Raw genomic sequence first — 13,013 nt, forward strand, 5'->3', positions numbered from 1 at the left:
TGATAATTTTTAATTTAGTTAATTTTATTGTATTTCTGTAATTTCTTTGTGATTTGAATGCATTTTTCCTGCTGTGTGAAGCACTTTGAATTGCCTTGTGTATGAAATGTGCTCTACAAATAAACTTGCCTTGCCTGAGAAGGAAGACCTATGGACGTCTCATCAGTTTGGTTCAAATAAAAGGGTTCAGAAGCATGCGTTGTAGCTTGACAAACGTTATAGAACATATTCATTAAATCGCTCCGAATTGTGCTGTAAAGACATAAAATATATCCTGTTTAGGAATATCAGTTTCGACAATGGTCAACTAAAAAGATGTACATTGGGTGTTACAAATCTGATATTTGCGATCAAAACTATTATAGAGTAAACAAATAATGCTTTTAAATGATTGACTTTGGTTGTACTTGCTGCTACTATACTTTAGAACTAGATCTCTACACTGTTCCATTTCAAGTGTTAAACTGAAATACTTACTTTTAATGTCAAACGTTCTGGTCTGATGATAGTATATACACTAGTCTTTATGTACTGTCTCTCAAGTATTGGAGAATGTAATTAATAATTTCGCTAAAATATAAGAAATACAGCAGAAGATTTGAAAACAGGACTTTACAACATCCGGAATATGTTTAATTCATGTCTAAAGGCTCAAAAAGACATCAAAAACAAAACATTATAGCTCAGCCTTCAGTTGAGCAAGATTTAATAATCTGCTGTCCATATTTTTTCTGCAACATTGTTAAAATAAGCTAATTGATCTTGATGATTGTGTGATCCACTGTCTCAGTCCCACTCCTCGTCATCTCTGTAAGGGTGGTCTTCCCTTGGAGGCTCTTGAAAGCGTATGTTAGCCAGCATGTCTCTCATTGCAACCATCAGTCGATTCACTTCCTGGTTCAGTTCTTGTCCTGCCCGTGCAACTTCCTGATCATCACCTTGTCGCGGTCCATCCTTAAAGAAACACAAATGTATGCATCACTGGTAAAACAAAGTAGCAGCAAAAACACAAACAAGAAGCAAATAAATCCAACTGAAAACAATAACAACAATTTATATTGAGACTTTTTATGAGATGGCCTTAAGCATGAGGTTGTGTTAAATGTTAAAGTGCCCAATGTTGACGTTTTGGACATGTAATACTATTCAAACCCTAACCTTGTTTGCCTTATCTATATTTTATCTTTTCCTTTGGATAACACGATCAGGATGCAAGCAGCTCTAATGGAAACATGCCCCAATCTTCAAACCTACCAGATTTTTCAACTACGTCACCATAGCATTCATCCATAATAATGCTATTTTACTGCTAATTGTCACTTTTATTTCATAAACAAGTGGCATGCATTTAAAACCCTGCAGGGTATATTCCTTTATATTAAAAAAAAAAGGAACATGCCCTGCATATGTTTTCAGACTCTGAAAGTTACATGTGCCACTGGTTTAAATGGTAAAGCATTAGTGGCATCGATTTGGTCCAAATGAACATTGCTAATGAGTATTAAAATTCACATTATTCCTGTAAATTAACATATTCCATAAGTGTAAGAGCAGTAAGCAATATAACAGCTTTGACAAGTCCTTTTGCACATTTTAGAAATACTTACTTGAAGATTGAAGTTTGGCAACAAGGATCGGAAAAAGAGGGACAAAGTGCTCTCATTAGATGCTCCGGCATGCTGTCTAAAAACACATATGAAAACTAGTAAATATGTATTCATTGAAAATGAACAAACTTTTGTTACTGAGAAACAAAAATCTTTGTACCTCTCTGGCCGTGTGTATGATATGATGGAGTCTAAAGGTGGCAAAGGGTCGAAGCCCATCATTGGTTGCGTAGTCACCTCCTGAGGTCAGGACACAAAACAACACTTAACTATTGCTGGGTTTCAGTTTTTTTTGTGTGGATTTAATGGCTAGGAGAATGTCATGTGTAATGGAGATGAGAGGCGGAAGGACATTCAGCAAATTGTCAGCATGTTATGCCAACATCATCATAACATTCTAGGCCAATAATATTTCATGCAGATGAGGGGCATGTATATCGTTAAAGTGGGGATTTGTTTTGTAATACAGTCGAGTTCACAAATAGAAATTTTATAGCAAAGTAGTAAATCATTATTAAAAGGGAAAAGTCAGTTTTGCCCCCATTCTAGAACCTGAAAACCACACATATGTGCATTTGTAGCTGGGCCTTACAAGAGGCAGGCTGGAAATGGCTCCTTTGATTTCAGAGAGCAGGACGTGTCGATGGATGTTCCTCGGTGCACTTTGGTACCTCTGCTTTCTCCTACCAAAGCAAAGAGTTTTTTGTTTTAGGCATTATACACAGAAAACAGCTGGCTAGAGGAACACAAATGACCCCAAATATTTAACTCTTATCTCACTTGTTAAGGTAATCTTCCACCAGGGGATCTTTGACATCTACTCGATGAAGTACTATTTGTACATTTGTTTCCAGCCACTGCATCACTGGGGCCTCTTTCCATAGAATGAAACTTCGCCCGACAAATAGCGCCGTCAGTTCAGCCAGAGCCTGAGGCTGCCTGTAAGCATATGTCAACTTTAGAATCTGTCATTGCACCAATTTAAAACATAGTGATATTTGTGATCCCAAATCTTGCAATCTATGCAAGTGACTAAACAAACATACCCTATGTGAGTCTTTGGGGCAAAAAAGGCATGTGAGGTGACTGTGGCGTCTGGCTGCACCGTACAGACATCCAGTAAAGGCATCAAGACTGCAGAGCCAAATGTCATGTAATGTTTCAGACCATGCACATTTAGATCTTATCCATGAATTTTTCGTATTTAAGAAACACATACCTCCAGGAAACATTATGAGAGCATCTTGCAGCATCTGATCTGCTTTACGTCCGAGTTTGTCACTTTCATCAGGGTCCAGATCCTCCTGTTGGCTCAGATGTAAATGACAAAGGGCAACAGAAAACGCAAAATTTGGCAGCTGGGATAGATTCCGGTGTTCCTGATGAAGCGAACCAAAGAAACTCAGTTATTCAGTCATCAAATATGCACAAGTTAACCAATCAATCCACCTGTTATACAATATTATTGTAAGAAATAGGAGCTTATACCTCCCAGTCTTGATACAACTGGATAAGACTCTGGTATTCTCTAGAACGCAGCATCAGGAAATCAATGAGCAGCAGCATGCACAGCGGGTCAGAGTCTGGATCCAAACTGATGACACAAAAACAAAATAATTTCTCACCTTTTGCACAGGGAAAAAATATTCATTAAATCACACAAACATCACTGAATATTATGTTCATTGTCACCGGAATGTCAAATACAGCAAGAATCTCTGACCACAACAATTCAAGAGAATAGTTGTACTAAACTGAATATGCTTTATAACATAATATGAAATGCTATTAAGGATCTGTTATGTATCAAAAATGTATCAGTGCCGCCCTGACATGGACAGCCGTCATCTTGTATTCGCACAATAAAGCCTTACAAATACAGACCAGACCAATGCAGTCATGAAGTCAGGAAGCTGGAGTGAGATGAAAACGTCAGATAAGATTTGTCCTATAGAGTCACCATACACAGCAAAGTAGAGGTTTAAAAGGTAGTCTTTGGGACAATGTTTTGATTCTGTTAAGAAGTTTCTTTGAGCCCAAAGGCTTTGTTTGACAGGACAGTTGTAGTGTGAAATGGGGAGAGAGAAACATTCGGCAAATGGCAGAGAATCAAACCCACCGGTAAGCACTCGACTTTATTCTGATTTTTATCAGAATAAATTTATCTTTATCTGATTATAAAGGACATTTGAAATGTTTGAATCAGACAGTTTACTGCACGTCCTCCCTTCTCTCTCCACTAATAATTCAGTGTTATTAAGCTGTGAATCTTTGCTGGCTTTTCCACAAGAAAATGTTCTTGTTAAAAGGTAATTGTAGCTGTTCTCAGTCACCTCTGGCAGTGCCTAACCTCAATCGTTGTCTTTGCCTAATAGAATGTGTTTCAAGTCTGATAACTGGGCTTTGCAGTTGTTATTTAGAGGAAATAAGTATTCCCATTAAGTTCATGTTAGTCCTAAATGTTCTACATGAAGTTAAACCTAGAGATGAAATACCCAAAATCAGTCGGGTGACTTTTAGGGTGTTCAATAATTAGTGGATAACACAAAAGTGAAAAAGATTAAATAAAATTGAATATGCAAAGTGGGGCTTTGAACCCCTGTCTCCCCTGTGAAGGGCAAAGGCCTTACACAAATTGGCGCTTCATGTTGCTAAATCACTGTTTGTATTTCAAACTAATGTCTAATCATTAGAAATGTGAGCACAGCCTTAGCTACAAACAAAGACTTGTCTCTACAAAATCGATTTTAAGTCAGTTTGTTGCTTTGCTTCTTCTTGCACATGCTCAGTTTAGGGTGAAACCTGCAAACATCCTTGATTCCCACACAGGTTTATTCAGTGTGGTTTGAGCATAGATCCATGGGTTTGAGGCTGTGTGGTCCTCAGAGCACATGCACAGGCCCCTAAAAGAAGCTGATCTCCGCTCTGGTTCTAAAAGCTCATGTTAGAGAGCGGAGCATGAACGGGCCTCTGAACACTGTCACAGAGTCACTGTGGTAAAAGCAGAATCATGCTTCCCGCGCAGTAATGCTCAGCGGCCTGTAGCGGCCACTAAAAGACGCCGTGACTTCAGCCAAGCTTCAGCAGCAGAAGTGAAGGGAAACGAGTTTATTTTGATATACGGTATTTAAGAACAGTTCATAAATAATTGTGTTGCACAGAAATCAGAAAGTACAGAAACATACTGTATGGGTGCATTGTGTAAAATGTATAGGGAAGAGTGAAAATAGCTTGTAAGTGTCAGTACTTGTATGATATACAGTGTGATGATATATACCTTAAGATTAATTTGCAATACTCCAATGCAGTCCGTGGACATCCTCTCTTCTCCAAAAACATCATGTGCTTATAAAGGGCCAAATAAAAAGCCCTAGAAAAAATGAAAGGTAACACAAGGATGGAAACATGAAAGAGTTTATGTTATATAAAGAAACACACATACATGCGCACACACAATTCAATGACTGACCTGTTCTCTGGTCTGAGATAATCCAATCTACTCATTCCTGAGGTTAAACTGAACAGAGGGTGAAAAGCACATTCGAAGCTGTACAGCGCTCTTTCTGCAAAATTAAACACATTATGTAAAACAAGCTGTTATACTCTAAAACATATTATAAATAAAATGAATCACACAAAAATATTCTAATGCTAAATGGCTTAAAAGTCAATATTGGTGATGGTGTATTTTTAAAAAAGCCAGCATTTTTCATATGGATAAAACATATCACTTGTAACGTATGTACGTACGTACGTACATACATAAGTGTATTATAGTAATTATAGCTGGAGAGCCGCGGCGCGGTCAAATTGCCGCGCAGTTTCAGGGACCGCGGCATTTCCCTTATAGCCCGTTATAGCCTCATGGCTAACCCTAACCTTAACCTTAACCCTAACCCTAACCCTAACCCTAACCCTAACCTTAACCCTAACCCTAACCCTAACCCTAACCCTAACCTTAACCCTAACCTTAACCCTAACCCTAACCTTAACCCTAACCTTAACCTTAACCCTAACCTTAACCCTAACCTTAACCCTAACCTTAACCTTAACCCTAACCTTAACCCTAACCTTAACCCTAACCTTAACCCTAACCTTAACCCTAACCCTAACCCTAACCTTAACCCTAACCTTAACCTTAACCTTAACCTTAACCTTAACCCTAACCCTAACCCTAACCCTAACCCTAACCCTAACCCTAACCCTAACCTTAACCCGGCGCGGTCTAAAATGGCGCTAAAACGCGGTCAAATAACGGCGCAGTTTCAGGAGCCGCAGCGCGGCCGGCACAAAAATAACATGGCAGTTTCGGCTGCGCGCCGCGGCACTGCAGACACTCCCCTATAAAATATACCTTCATCCTACTCCTTTTGAGCCCTGAGCCAACCATGCACATTAAACTGTGCACAAACAAACAATCGAATTAACAACAACTACAAAAACGAATTATTGACACTTGTTTGGAAACTTAGTTACTATTTCCTCATTGATAATTGCATTTCTAAAACTAAGTCTAAAAAAAAATAATTAAACATATTTCCCAACCGCAGTAGTGTTGTACTCGAGTTACCAAAAGGTTGCTGGTCTGACTGGAAAACACAACAGGAGCTAGTGTGGCCTCAGCCCCTAGTTCCTATTCTGTGTAAACACACATCAAATGGGGACTGGAGCTAAAAACCTCTTTAGTTACCTTAAAGTAATATTACCGCTCACCTATAAGGTCTCTGGCCATCTCCTGATCCTCTTGTATGCGACAAACATCAGAGAGCTGCAGTAAAGAGTCGATGTGGTATGGGCTCAGCTGAAGCAGAGCCTAAACAGAACAAAAGTATACACTTAAAGACGTTGTCACTTCTCTGTCCAAATGGACCTTGTGTTATAACAATAGCAAATTACATTTATAAAGCCCTTTTGAAAAGGCTCAAAGTATTTTTCGAGTAAATGCAGGACTTTACCACAATATTGTTGGGATCCATAGACTCGACTGCGTCAAAGAACTTGAACTGTACTTGTTGGTATTCTCTGTTGTGCTCAAAAGTGAAATGGTGAATGCCGTCTTTTGACAGGAGCAAGGACATGGAAATTCCTGGAAAGATAATAAAAAAGCAGTCCCTAAATATGAATTTCATAGTGTATGTTAATATGTGAATGCCTGGATTTTACAATATACACAAAGACATGTATTATACGCTTAGCTTTAAGATGAAGATAAGTATAAGAAATCATATGAAACTAATAATAATAGTACCTCATATTCATATAGCACATTTTTGGTAACTCAAAGACGCTTCACGTTCAATCGTTCATTCTCTCCATACTCGATAGTGGTAAGCTATAGTAGCTTATTGTAGCCATAGCTGCCCTAGGGCAGACTGACCATTGGCCCCTCCGACCCCCACCAATCATTCACTCTCACATCTGATCCATACCAGGCAATGTTGGTGACGTGTCTTGCCTAAGGACACAATGATATCTCCTCTAGCGCCCCGCTGTGGCACCTGGTGTTCCTGCGGTCACCCGTCCAAGTACTAACCAGGGGATCAGGCATCAACAAGCAGGTATGGCAACCAAATATTAGAATTTGTTGTCATATGTTCGCCTAACACTAACCCATATTTATGTTCCCAATTTAAATTATTTTGTAAAAGTTTCTTTATGAATTTGGTAAAATATATTGGACAGACATTTCTGAATCCTACAATACAAAAAAAGAAGGGTTTACCGGGTCGGCTAAAGCGAGGCCAGCTGTCTTTGGGACTGGTCATCCACGTGCTCCGGTGAAAGTGTCTGTTTCTCTGCCGTGGTCTGTTATTGAAAAACCAAACAAAATTAAAGCTGCAAGCGGCATCGAACAGCCCTCTTGTCTAATCAGACGCAACACATTGGACATGTCCAATGCTTTGCATAACCAGTGCAAATGAACACAATTGTCAGTGACATTTCCGGCACTGCCGCACTGAGACCATAGCACTTAGAATAAAAAAAAATGGATAAATGTTGATGCCCCCTCCTGAAATTGATTGTCACCAAATTTAAACTTGGTTGGACTAACGCCCAAAAAGACGTTTGTTAAAGTGTGAAGCATAAAAAGGTGAAAATCAGTCAGAGATTGTGATTGTGATTAGTATAAAAATAAATAAATACATAAATATAAATACGGATACATTAAGTAAGTTCAAAAGGGCAAATGACAAAACATGACAAAGGCATATAGGGCTGCAACTATTACTCGAGTAAATCAAATAATTCGATTACAAAAAAGCTTTGATTATTATTTAATTGCCTCAATTACTCGTTTAATTTACATATTTAATTAAAAACTCTGTGGAGAATCTGTGGCGCGCAGAGTGTACGGAACGACTAGTGACGCTTTTGTTTCCTACGGAGCTTGTCCTGCTTGGACCTGCAGCAACTAAAGCAAAACAGAGAGAGCAGTGTATTTTAAACTCACAAGTGTGACTGGGAAGAGTTTTGTTGTGTAAAAGAGCACGGTGTCCCGTAGCTGCACCTTTAACTACCGCAACGAGCTCCCGCGTCCTCGCCTCGCTGCTGCGGGTCAGTGTAGCTCCACACACGCGCTCGCTCACACAACAACTCTGCTTCCCAGTCACACTTGTACATTTAAAACACGCTGCCCTCTTGAAACAGCCAATACATCCATGGAAACAGCAGGAGGACCGCAACCATGTTATAATAATCTGAGGTGAAACAGTCCGTGATGACACGGAGCCAAAGTGACCGGCACACGGAGCCACCGCTCAAAACACCAGGCATCACTGGGCCCACCCAAAATGAAGTGTTACTAACAAATGTATTATTTTAAGTGATGTGACAGAAACGCAAATTAATTCATAGCAACTGTAACTGCAAAAAAATAGTCTGGTCTGGTTAATTAGTCTGTTATATATATTCTTTATATACAAACAGAACAGTTTGGACTGTTGAAGTGAAATATTGCTGTTTTGGAGACATACTTGATGTGAAATTAAGAATAAAATGTTCTATTTAAGCAGATCAATTCAACTCAATTTGCCATATGTTTATAGCAAATATAAAAAAAAAATTCATGTGCTTTTGGTTTACGGAATGTGCAAAAAAATTAACCGATTACTTGATGAATTGAAGAAAAGAATTGATAGATAAGATAATCCTTTATTGTCCACACATGGGGACAATTCCTTGATGACTAAAATAATTGATAGCTGCAGCCCTAAAAGCATATCATATCTCACTATTTATTTCCAATTTCATTAGACCAACTTTTTCTTATTTTAAGTCTGTGCATTTTACTGGATTGTATTCTTGTTTTAACATGTTTATTGTTTTTATTTGGTCATAAGAATTTAGGTCTTGTTTTACTAGAGCCATTTGCCCCTGTCTATTTCACTTTGTGCAGCACTTCAGAAACTGCTTTGTAACATTTGCTATAGAAATAGATTGGTTTGGGCATACAAATGTATTGCCTAACCCTAAAATAAAGAAGACACATTTTTACACATGGGCACATTTACACAATGTCACTGGTTCACTTACCTTTGGTCTCCAAGAACTGCTCTTGCTCCAAAATATCTCTTCAGCTCAGTCTCTTGGTTGAGATTCCTGGAAATTGAAATCACAAAAAAAAGTGATAAGACAGTAGTTACTACTTATTCTCTACTTGGCGCCCCCATAAACCACACACCTGCAACTAGTATATAAACATTTCAAATGTTGACAAGATGTTTTCTTCTCACCGGTGTTCAACATGAAGTGCAGCTCTTCGGTCTGGGCCTCCACAACTGTCGCTTTGTAAACTGTGACTATGAGACTGCTCCAAGTTTTCCAGTATCAAATCTATGTTTTCATCCTGAAATCATGCCCTTGTAATTACAATGCAACATGCTACAGTTTAGTTTATTTTTTACTTTAAGGAAACTCCTGTCCATACCTGTCCATTTTCTGACGTGGCTCTGTTCTTTTTCTTCTTCCGCTTTTTCTTGGCTTTGTCTCCAGACTAAATTGATAGAGTATAAAAAGTGTGTTTAATGAGGTGTTCATTCTGTGGGTGCATGTTTTGACTTTACCTTTGATGCTTGGACATCTAGGGTTGACTCTCTGCTTTCCAACGACTGTTTTTTAGTGTTATCATCAGTTCTTTCAACAACTTCTTCAGGTGAGATTTTCTCTGCCTCAGTGTCTTCATCACATATCTAATAAACAATCAACAACAGCAAGAAATATATGATAGACTAACATAATACTGTTCAATCAATTAAATCAATGTGTGCCATTGAAATGTCCATGGTGGGCATGAATTAACAAAGATCTGTGTGATACATATCAGAGATCACACAGTCTGTGTCAATGTGTATGAGTTAACATCTGATTAACGTTAACCTATGGGCGACACAGTAGACTTTATTATAAAACTGTTGTATTATATAATCACACGTGTACAAGAGCTGAGAGCAGTGCTCATGTTGCCACTCAAAAGCTAACACACACACACAGTGTGTATTAAGGTCGACAGCATGCGCTGACAACAGCTAAGTGTGATGTTTAATAAAAAAACAAAGTCATTACCACTTCATAAATGTTGCTGAAGTTCTTCTGAGCCTTGTTCTTTGAGCTTCGGCTGGTGGATGTCACAGGAGCATTAGCTGTGTCTGTCAGCTCCTCCTCAGCCTGCTCCTCAAGACTGTCCTCCGCAGTGAGGGCCCCGGGGCCCAGAGCCTCCTGGCCCCGCTGCCTCCCCTTCAGCCTCCGCAACGCCCGAGAAGACATGATTCACGCTTAATGCGTAATTAAGAAGTTAAGAAGTGTACAAAACAAACACGACACAGCAGACTCTTCTTCTGCTTCAATCCGACGACAGCTGATGGTCTGAGGCTCAGTACTGCCCCCTAGAGGCAAACTACAGCATGGTTTGGCACAACATGGTAAAGTCCAGAGGAAATGTACAATGTTTTATCTTTGCAATTGCAGCCACAATATTTCATTAAAAACTGGTGGGTGACACAAAAGTGGCAGGTAAGAGTGACACCAGGAACATATTTAGCAATTTGAGGGACTTTTATATGAGGGACGTTTATACAAGTTTAAAGGGAGCTAGGGTATTTAGAATTCTTATTTAAAATCAAATTTAGCTTTTACACATAAATAACTTGATGTATTCTTAATCATAAAAACAATAGGTGGTCAAGTTATGTCGTAATAAGGGGTGTTTTTGTTTTTGAGAGGGCAAAGGTTCAGTTGTAAGAACAGGCAGTTCCTCGTCAGGCCTCTTTACATTAAAGAAAACATATTTTGGGGGGTATTTTGTTTATAAATATAACATAAAGTTCATTATTTTACACTTTGTTTCAATCTAAAAGAGCTTAGTAATGCAAAAAGCTACATTTAATTTCTGCAGAACTGGTAAGGTTTTTGCAGTGATATTTAATTTTAGTTAGCATCAAATTTTCAAATCCGGCTCTCAACAATTTACTGCATTTCATCCCTATTTCACACTGTCCTGTCCATAAGCCTATGGGCCAGAAAAATACTTAAACACAAAGAAGACATTTTTTGTGACATTCATTTTTGGAACCCTACATTTATGGGCTGGAGTCAGAATTCTTTGAACAATCCCAAGTACTGCTTCTGGTGGTCAGTAAGGATGAAAAAGAACACTATAAGAACTCAAGTCTTGAATGCAGGACAATACAGGATTACTCAAACACAAATGAATTGAATGAACCAATGATGAGGGCGTCGTTATATAATTATACCATAATTAAAGCACATGAAAGTTGATTTCACATATGTCCTTTTTAATAAAACATAACAAGAGAAAACATACATTATATATATATATATATATATATATATATATATATATATATATATATATATATATATATATATATATATATATAAATAATATATATATATATAATATTTTTGCAGTATTAATTGGGTTGTTGAGGGCAAGTTAAAAAATGACGTGCAATATGTCTAAAATGAGGAAGTATTTTTTTCCACACCTTCCGACATACTTCACAGGTCAACTGTGGCCAAGAAAAAAAAGGTGCAGAAAAAAGAAGTCCATTGTTCTCACAGAACATTACACATGTATTTTTTTTATCACAATAGGCCAAGATTTCTGCAGTAACAGTGAGAGTATTTTGCTTCAGATTACAAAGGGAGATTCTAATGTAATGAAACTGATGATGTGAAAGGGGAAGTTCAGGTCGGCTAAAAATAAGAGAGAAAATTTGAATTAAATAATTAAACTAAAATCACACAAAAAGAGATTTGCATTTTAAGATTTATGCATCATCACATATAATACAAATACACACATTTCAGTTAGCAAGACTGCTTTGATAGCATCAGTATACAAACTGCTGCTTCAGTCGCTTATGTCACTCAAACACTTATACCTGTGGTAGTCCTTGGATTTAAATAAAAGATAACATTCACTTGACGGAAAATGACCCCTGTAAAGTGTGTGATGTTGTTACTCATTTGCAGTAACAGGAAGAGGGTTGTCGTAGGCTGCAGCCTCCAAGTCGTCCGCTCTCTTCCTGCGCATCTCGGCGGGAGGACGGGGCGGGGGATTAGATGGCGGACTTTTAATGCTCTCTGCTGTGGGTTTCGCTGACGGTTGTCGTGGAAGAATTGGCTCCCACTGTTCGCCACGTATAGCTGCCTGAATAAAAAAGAAAAAAAAATATTCATGTTCTACCCAATGCTCACAAACTGCCAACTTTACTATTAAGTTACAACATGTGGAAAAGTTGAAGTGTTTAGTCAGTCTCATTGTGGGCCATGTCTCAACCATACCAGTAAGGAAAGAGTCTTTCCTGAAACCATTTCCTTCTTTTAACCCTACTGTTCCTGGTTCAACTCACACCTAAATCCAAACTAACACAAACGAAGCTTCTCCATAATAACTCTATATTACTTTTAAAATATGAATAATAATAAAAAAAAAAAATAGACTTACCCCCAGGTATATGAGACTTGCAATTCCAAGACAGACACACCCAAGGACAGTAGAAAGCATAAACCCTCCAGGAACACACAACCTACAGGAAATAAGTAACCATTTATCTCAAGGGGTAGGTGTAAATGTAATTTTAAAGCACTTTAAAAGTAAAAAGCTAGCTGTGTTAAAACAAACTTACGCCGCATGTAAAACAGCACGAACATAGTAATTTCTGGTTACTGGCCCAAAGGACTTAACACAAACAGTGAAGCAGTACTGGCCCCTGAGAACACAAAGATACATGATTTGATCCGTTGCATGTTAAATATAGATGTGAACGCTGTGGCACACTCACGTCCGCCCAACACTGGTGCCCTTGGACCTCTTGCTTCTTGGATACTCAAGAAGACACACCAATGATCCAGCAGCACTACAGACATGTCAAGGCTCTAAAA

The 13,013-nt window shown here is 38.4% G+C and overlaps 2 protein-coding genes across 3 annotated transcripts in view; both read right to left on the reverse strand.

Moving 5' to 3' along the window:
* Positions 1-611: 611 nt before the first annotated feature.
* Positions 612-10,504, reverse strand: tcf25 (TCF25 ribosome quality control complex subunit). Of its 2 annotated transcripts, none has more exons than XM_072465709.1 (18): positions 10,170-10,504; positions 9,671-9,796; positions 9,535-9,600; positions 9,341-9,453; positions 9,141-9,206; positions 7,330-7,412; positions 6,563-6,693; positions 6,321-6,420; positions 5,077-5,170; positions 4,885-4,977; positions 3,096-3,201; positions 2,827-2,986; positions 2,654-2,741; positions 2,388-2,546; positions 2,200-2,290; positions 1,768-1,847; positions 1,608-1,683; positions 612-954 (listed from the first exon to the last, which is right to left on the reverse strand). In XM_072465709.1, the coding sequence occupies exons 1-18, from the start codon at positions 10,368-10,370 to the stop codon at positions 787-789; spliced, it is 2,001 nt and encodes a 666-aa protein (XP_072321810.1). In that variant the 5' UTR covers positions 10,371-10,504; the 3' UTR covers positions 612-786. The 2 variants fall into 2 exon arrangements, with proteins under 2 accessions (XP_072321810.1, XP_072321809.1); XM_072465708.1 differs by having other exon boundaries at positions 9,523-9,600.
* A 1,580-nt stretch (positions 10,505-12,084) lies between these two features.
* The window catches only part of cyba (cytochrome b-245, alpha polypeptide), a 1,426-nt gene continuing 497 nt past the window's right edge, over positions 12,085-13,013 (reverse strand). The window contains exons 3-6 of the mRNA XM_072465730.1: positions 12,914-12,988; positions 12,758-12,841; positions 12,577-12,658; positions 12,085-12,279 (exon numbers count right to left, since the gene is read on the reverse strand). Coding sequence (XP_072321831.1) covers positions 12,088-12,279; positions 12,577-12,658; positions 12,758-12,841; positions 12,914-12,988 — 433 coding nt within the window. The 3' untranslated portion in view covers positions 12,085-12,087. The remainder of the gene's footprint in view (positions 12,280-12,576; positions 12,659-12,757; positions 12,842-12,913; positions 12,989-13,013) is intronic.

This window comes from Eucyclogobius newberryi, unplaced genomic scaffold, assembly GCF_026437365.1.
Source record: "Eucyclogobius newberryi isolate DKJ021-1_F unplaced genomic scaffold, fEucNew1.0.hap1 SCAF_5, whole genome shotgun sequence".
Lineage (NCBI taxonomy): Eukaryota > Metazoa > Chordata > Actinopteri > Gobiiformes > Gobiidae > Eucyclogobius > Eucyclogobius newberryi.

Excerpts from the sequence above, each read along its gene's own strand:
- tcf25 (XM_072465708.1), bottom strand. The coding sequence starts at position 10,370 with ATGTCTTCTCGGGCGTTGCGGAGGCTGAAGGGGAGGCAGCGGGGCCAG. Across the intron at positions 4,978-5,076 it reads TATCTCAGACCAGAGAACAG|GGCTTTTTATTTGGCCCTTT; the intron begins GTCAGTCATTGA and ends CATTTTTTCTAG. Across the intron at positions 2,291-2,387 it reads GTGGAAGATTACCTTAACAA|GAGAAAGCAGAGGTACCAAA; the intron begins GTGAGATAAGAG and ends TTGCTTTGGTAG.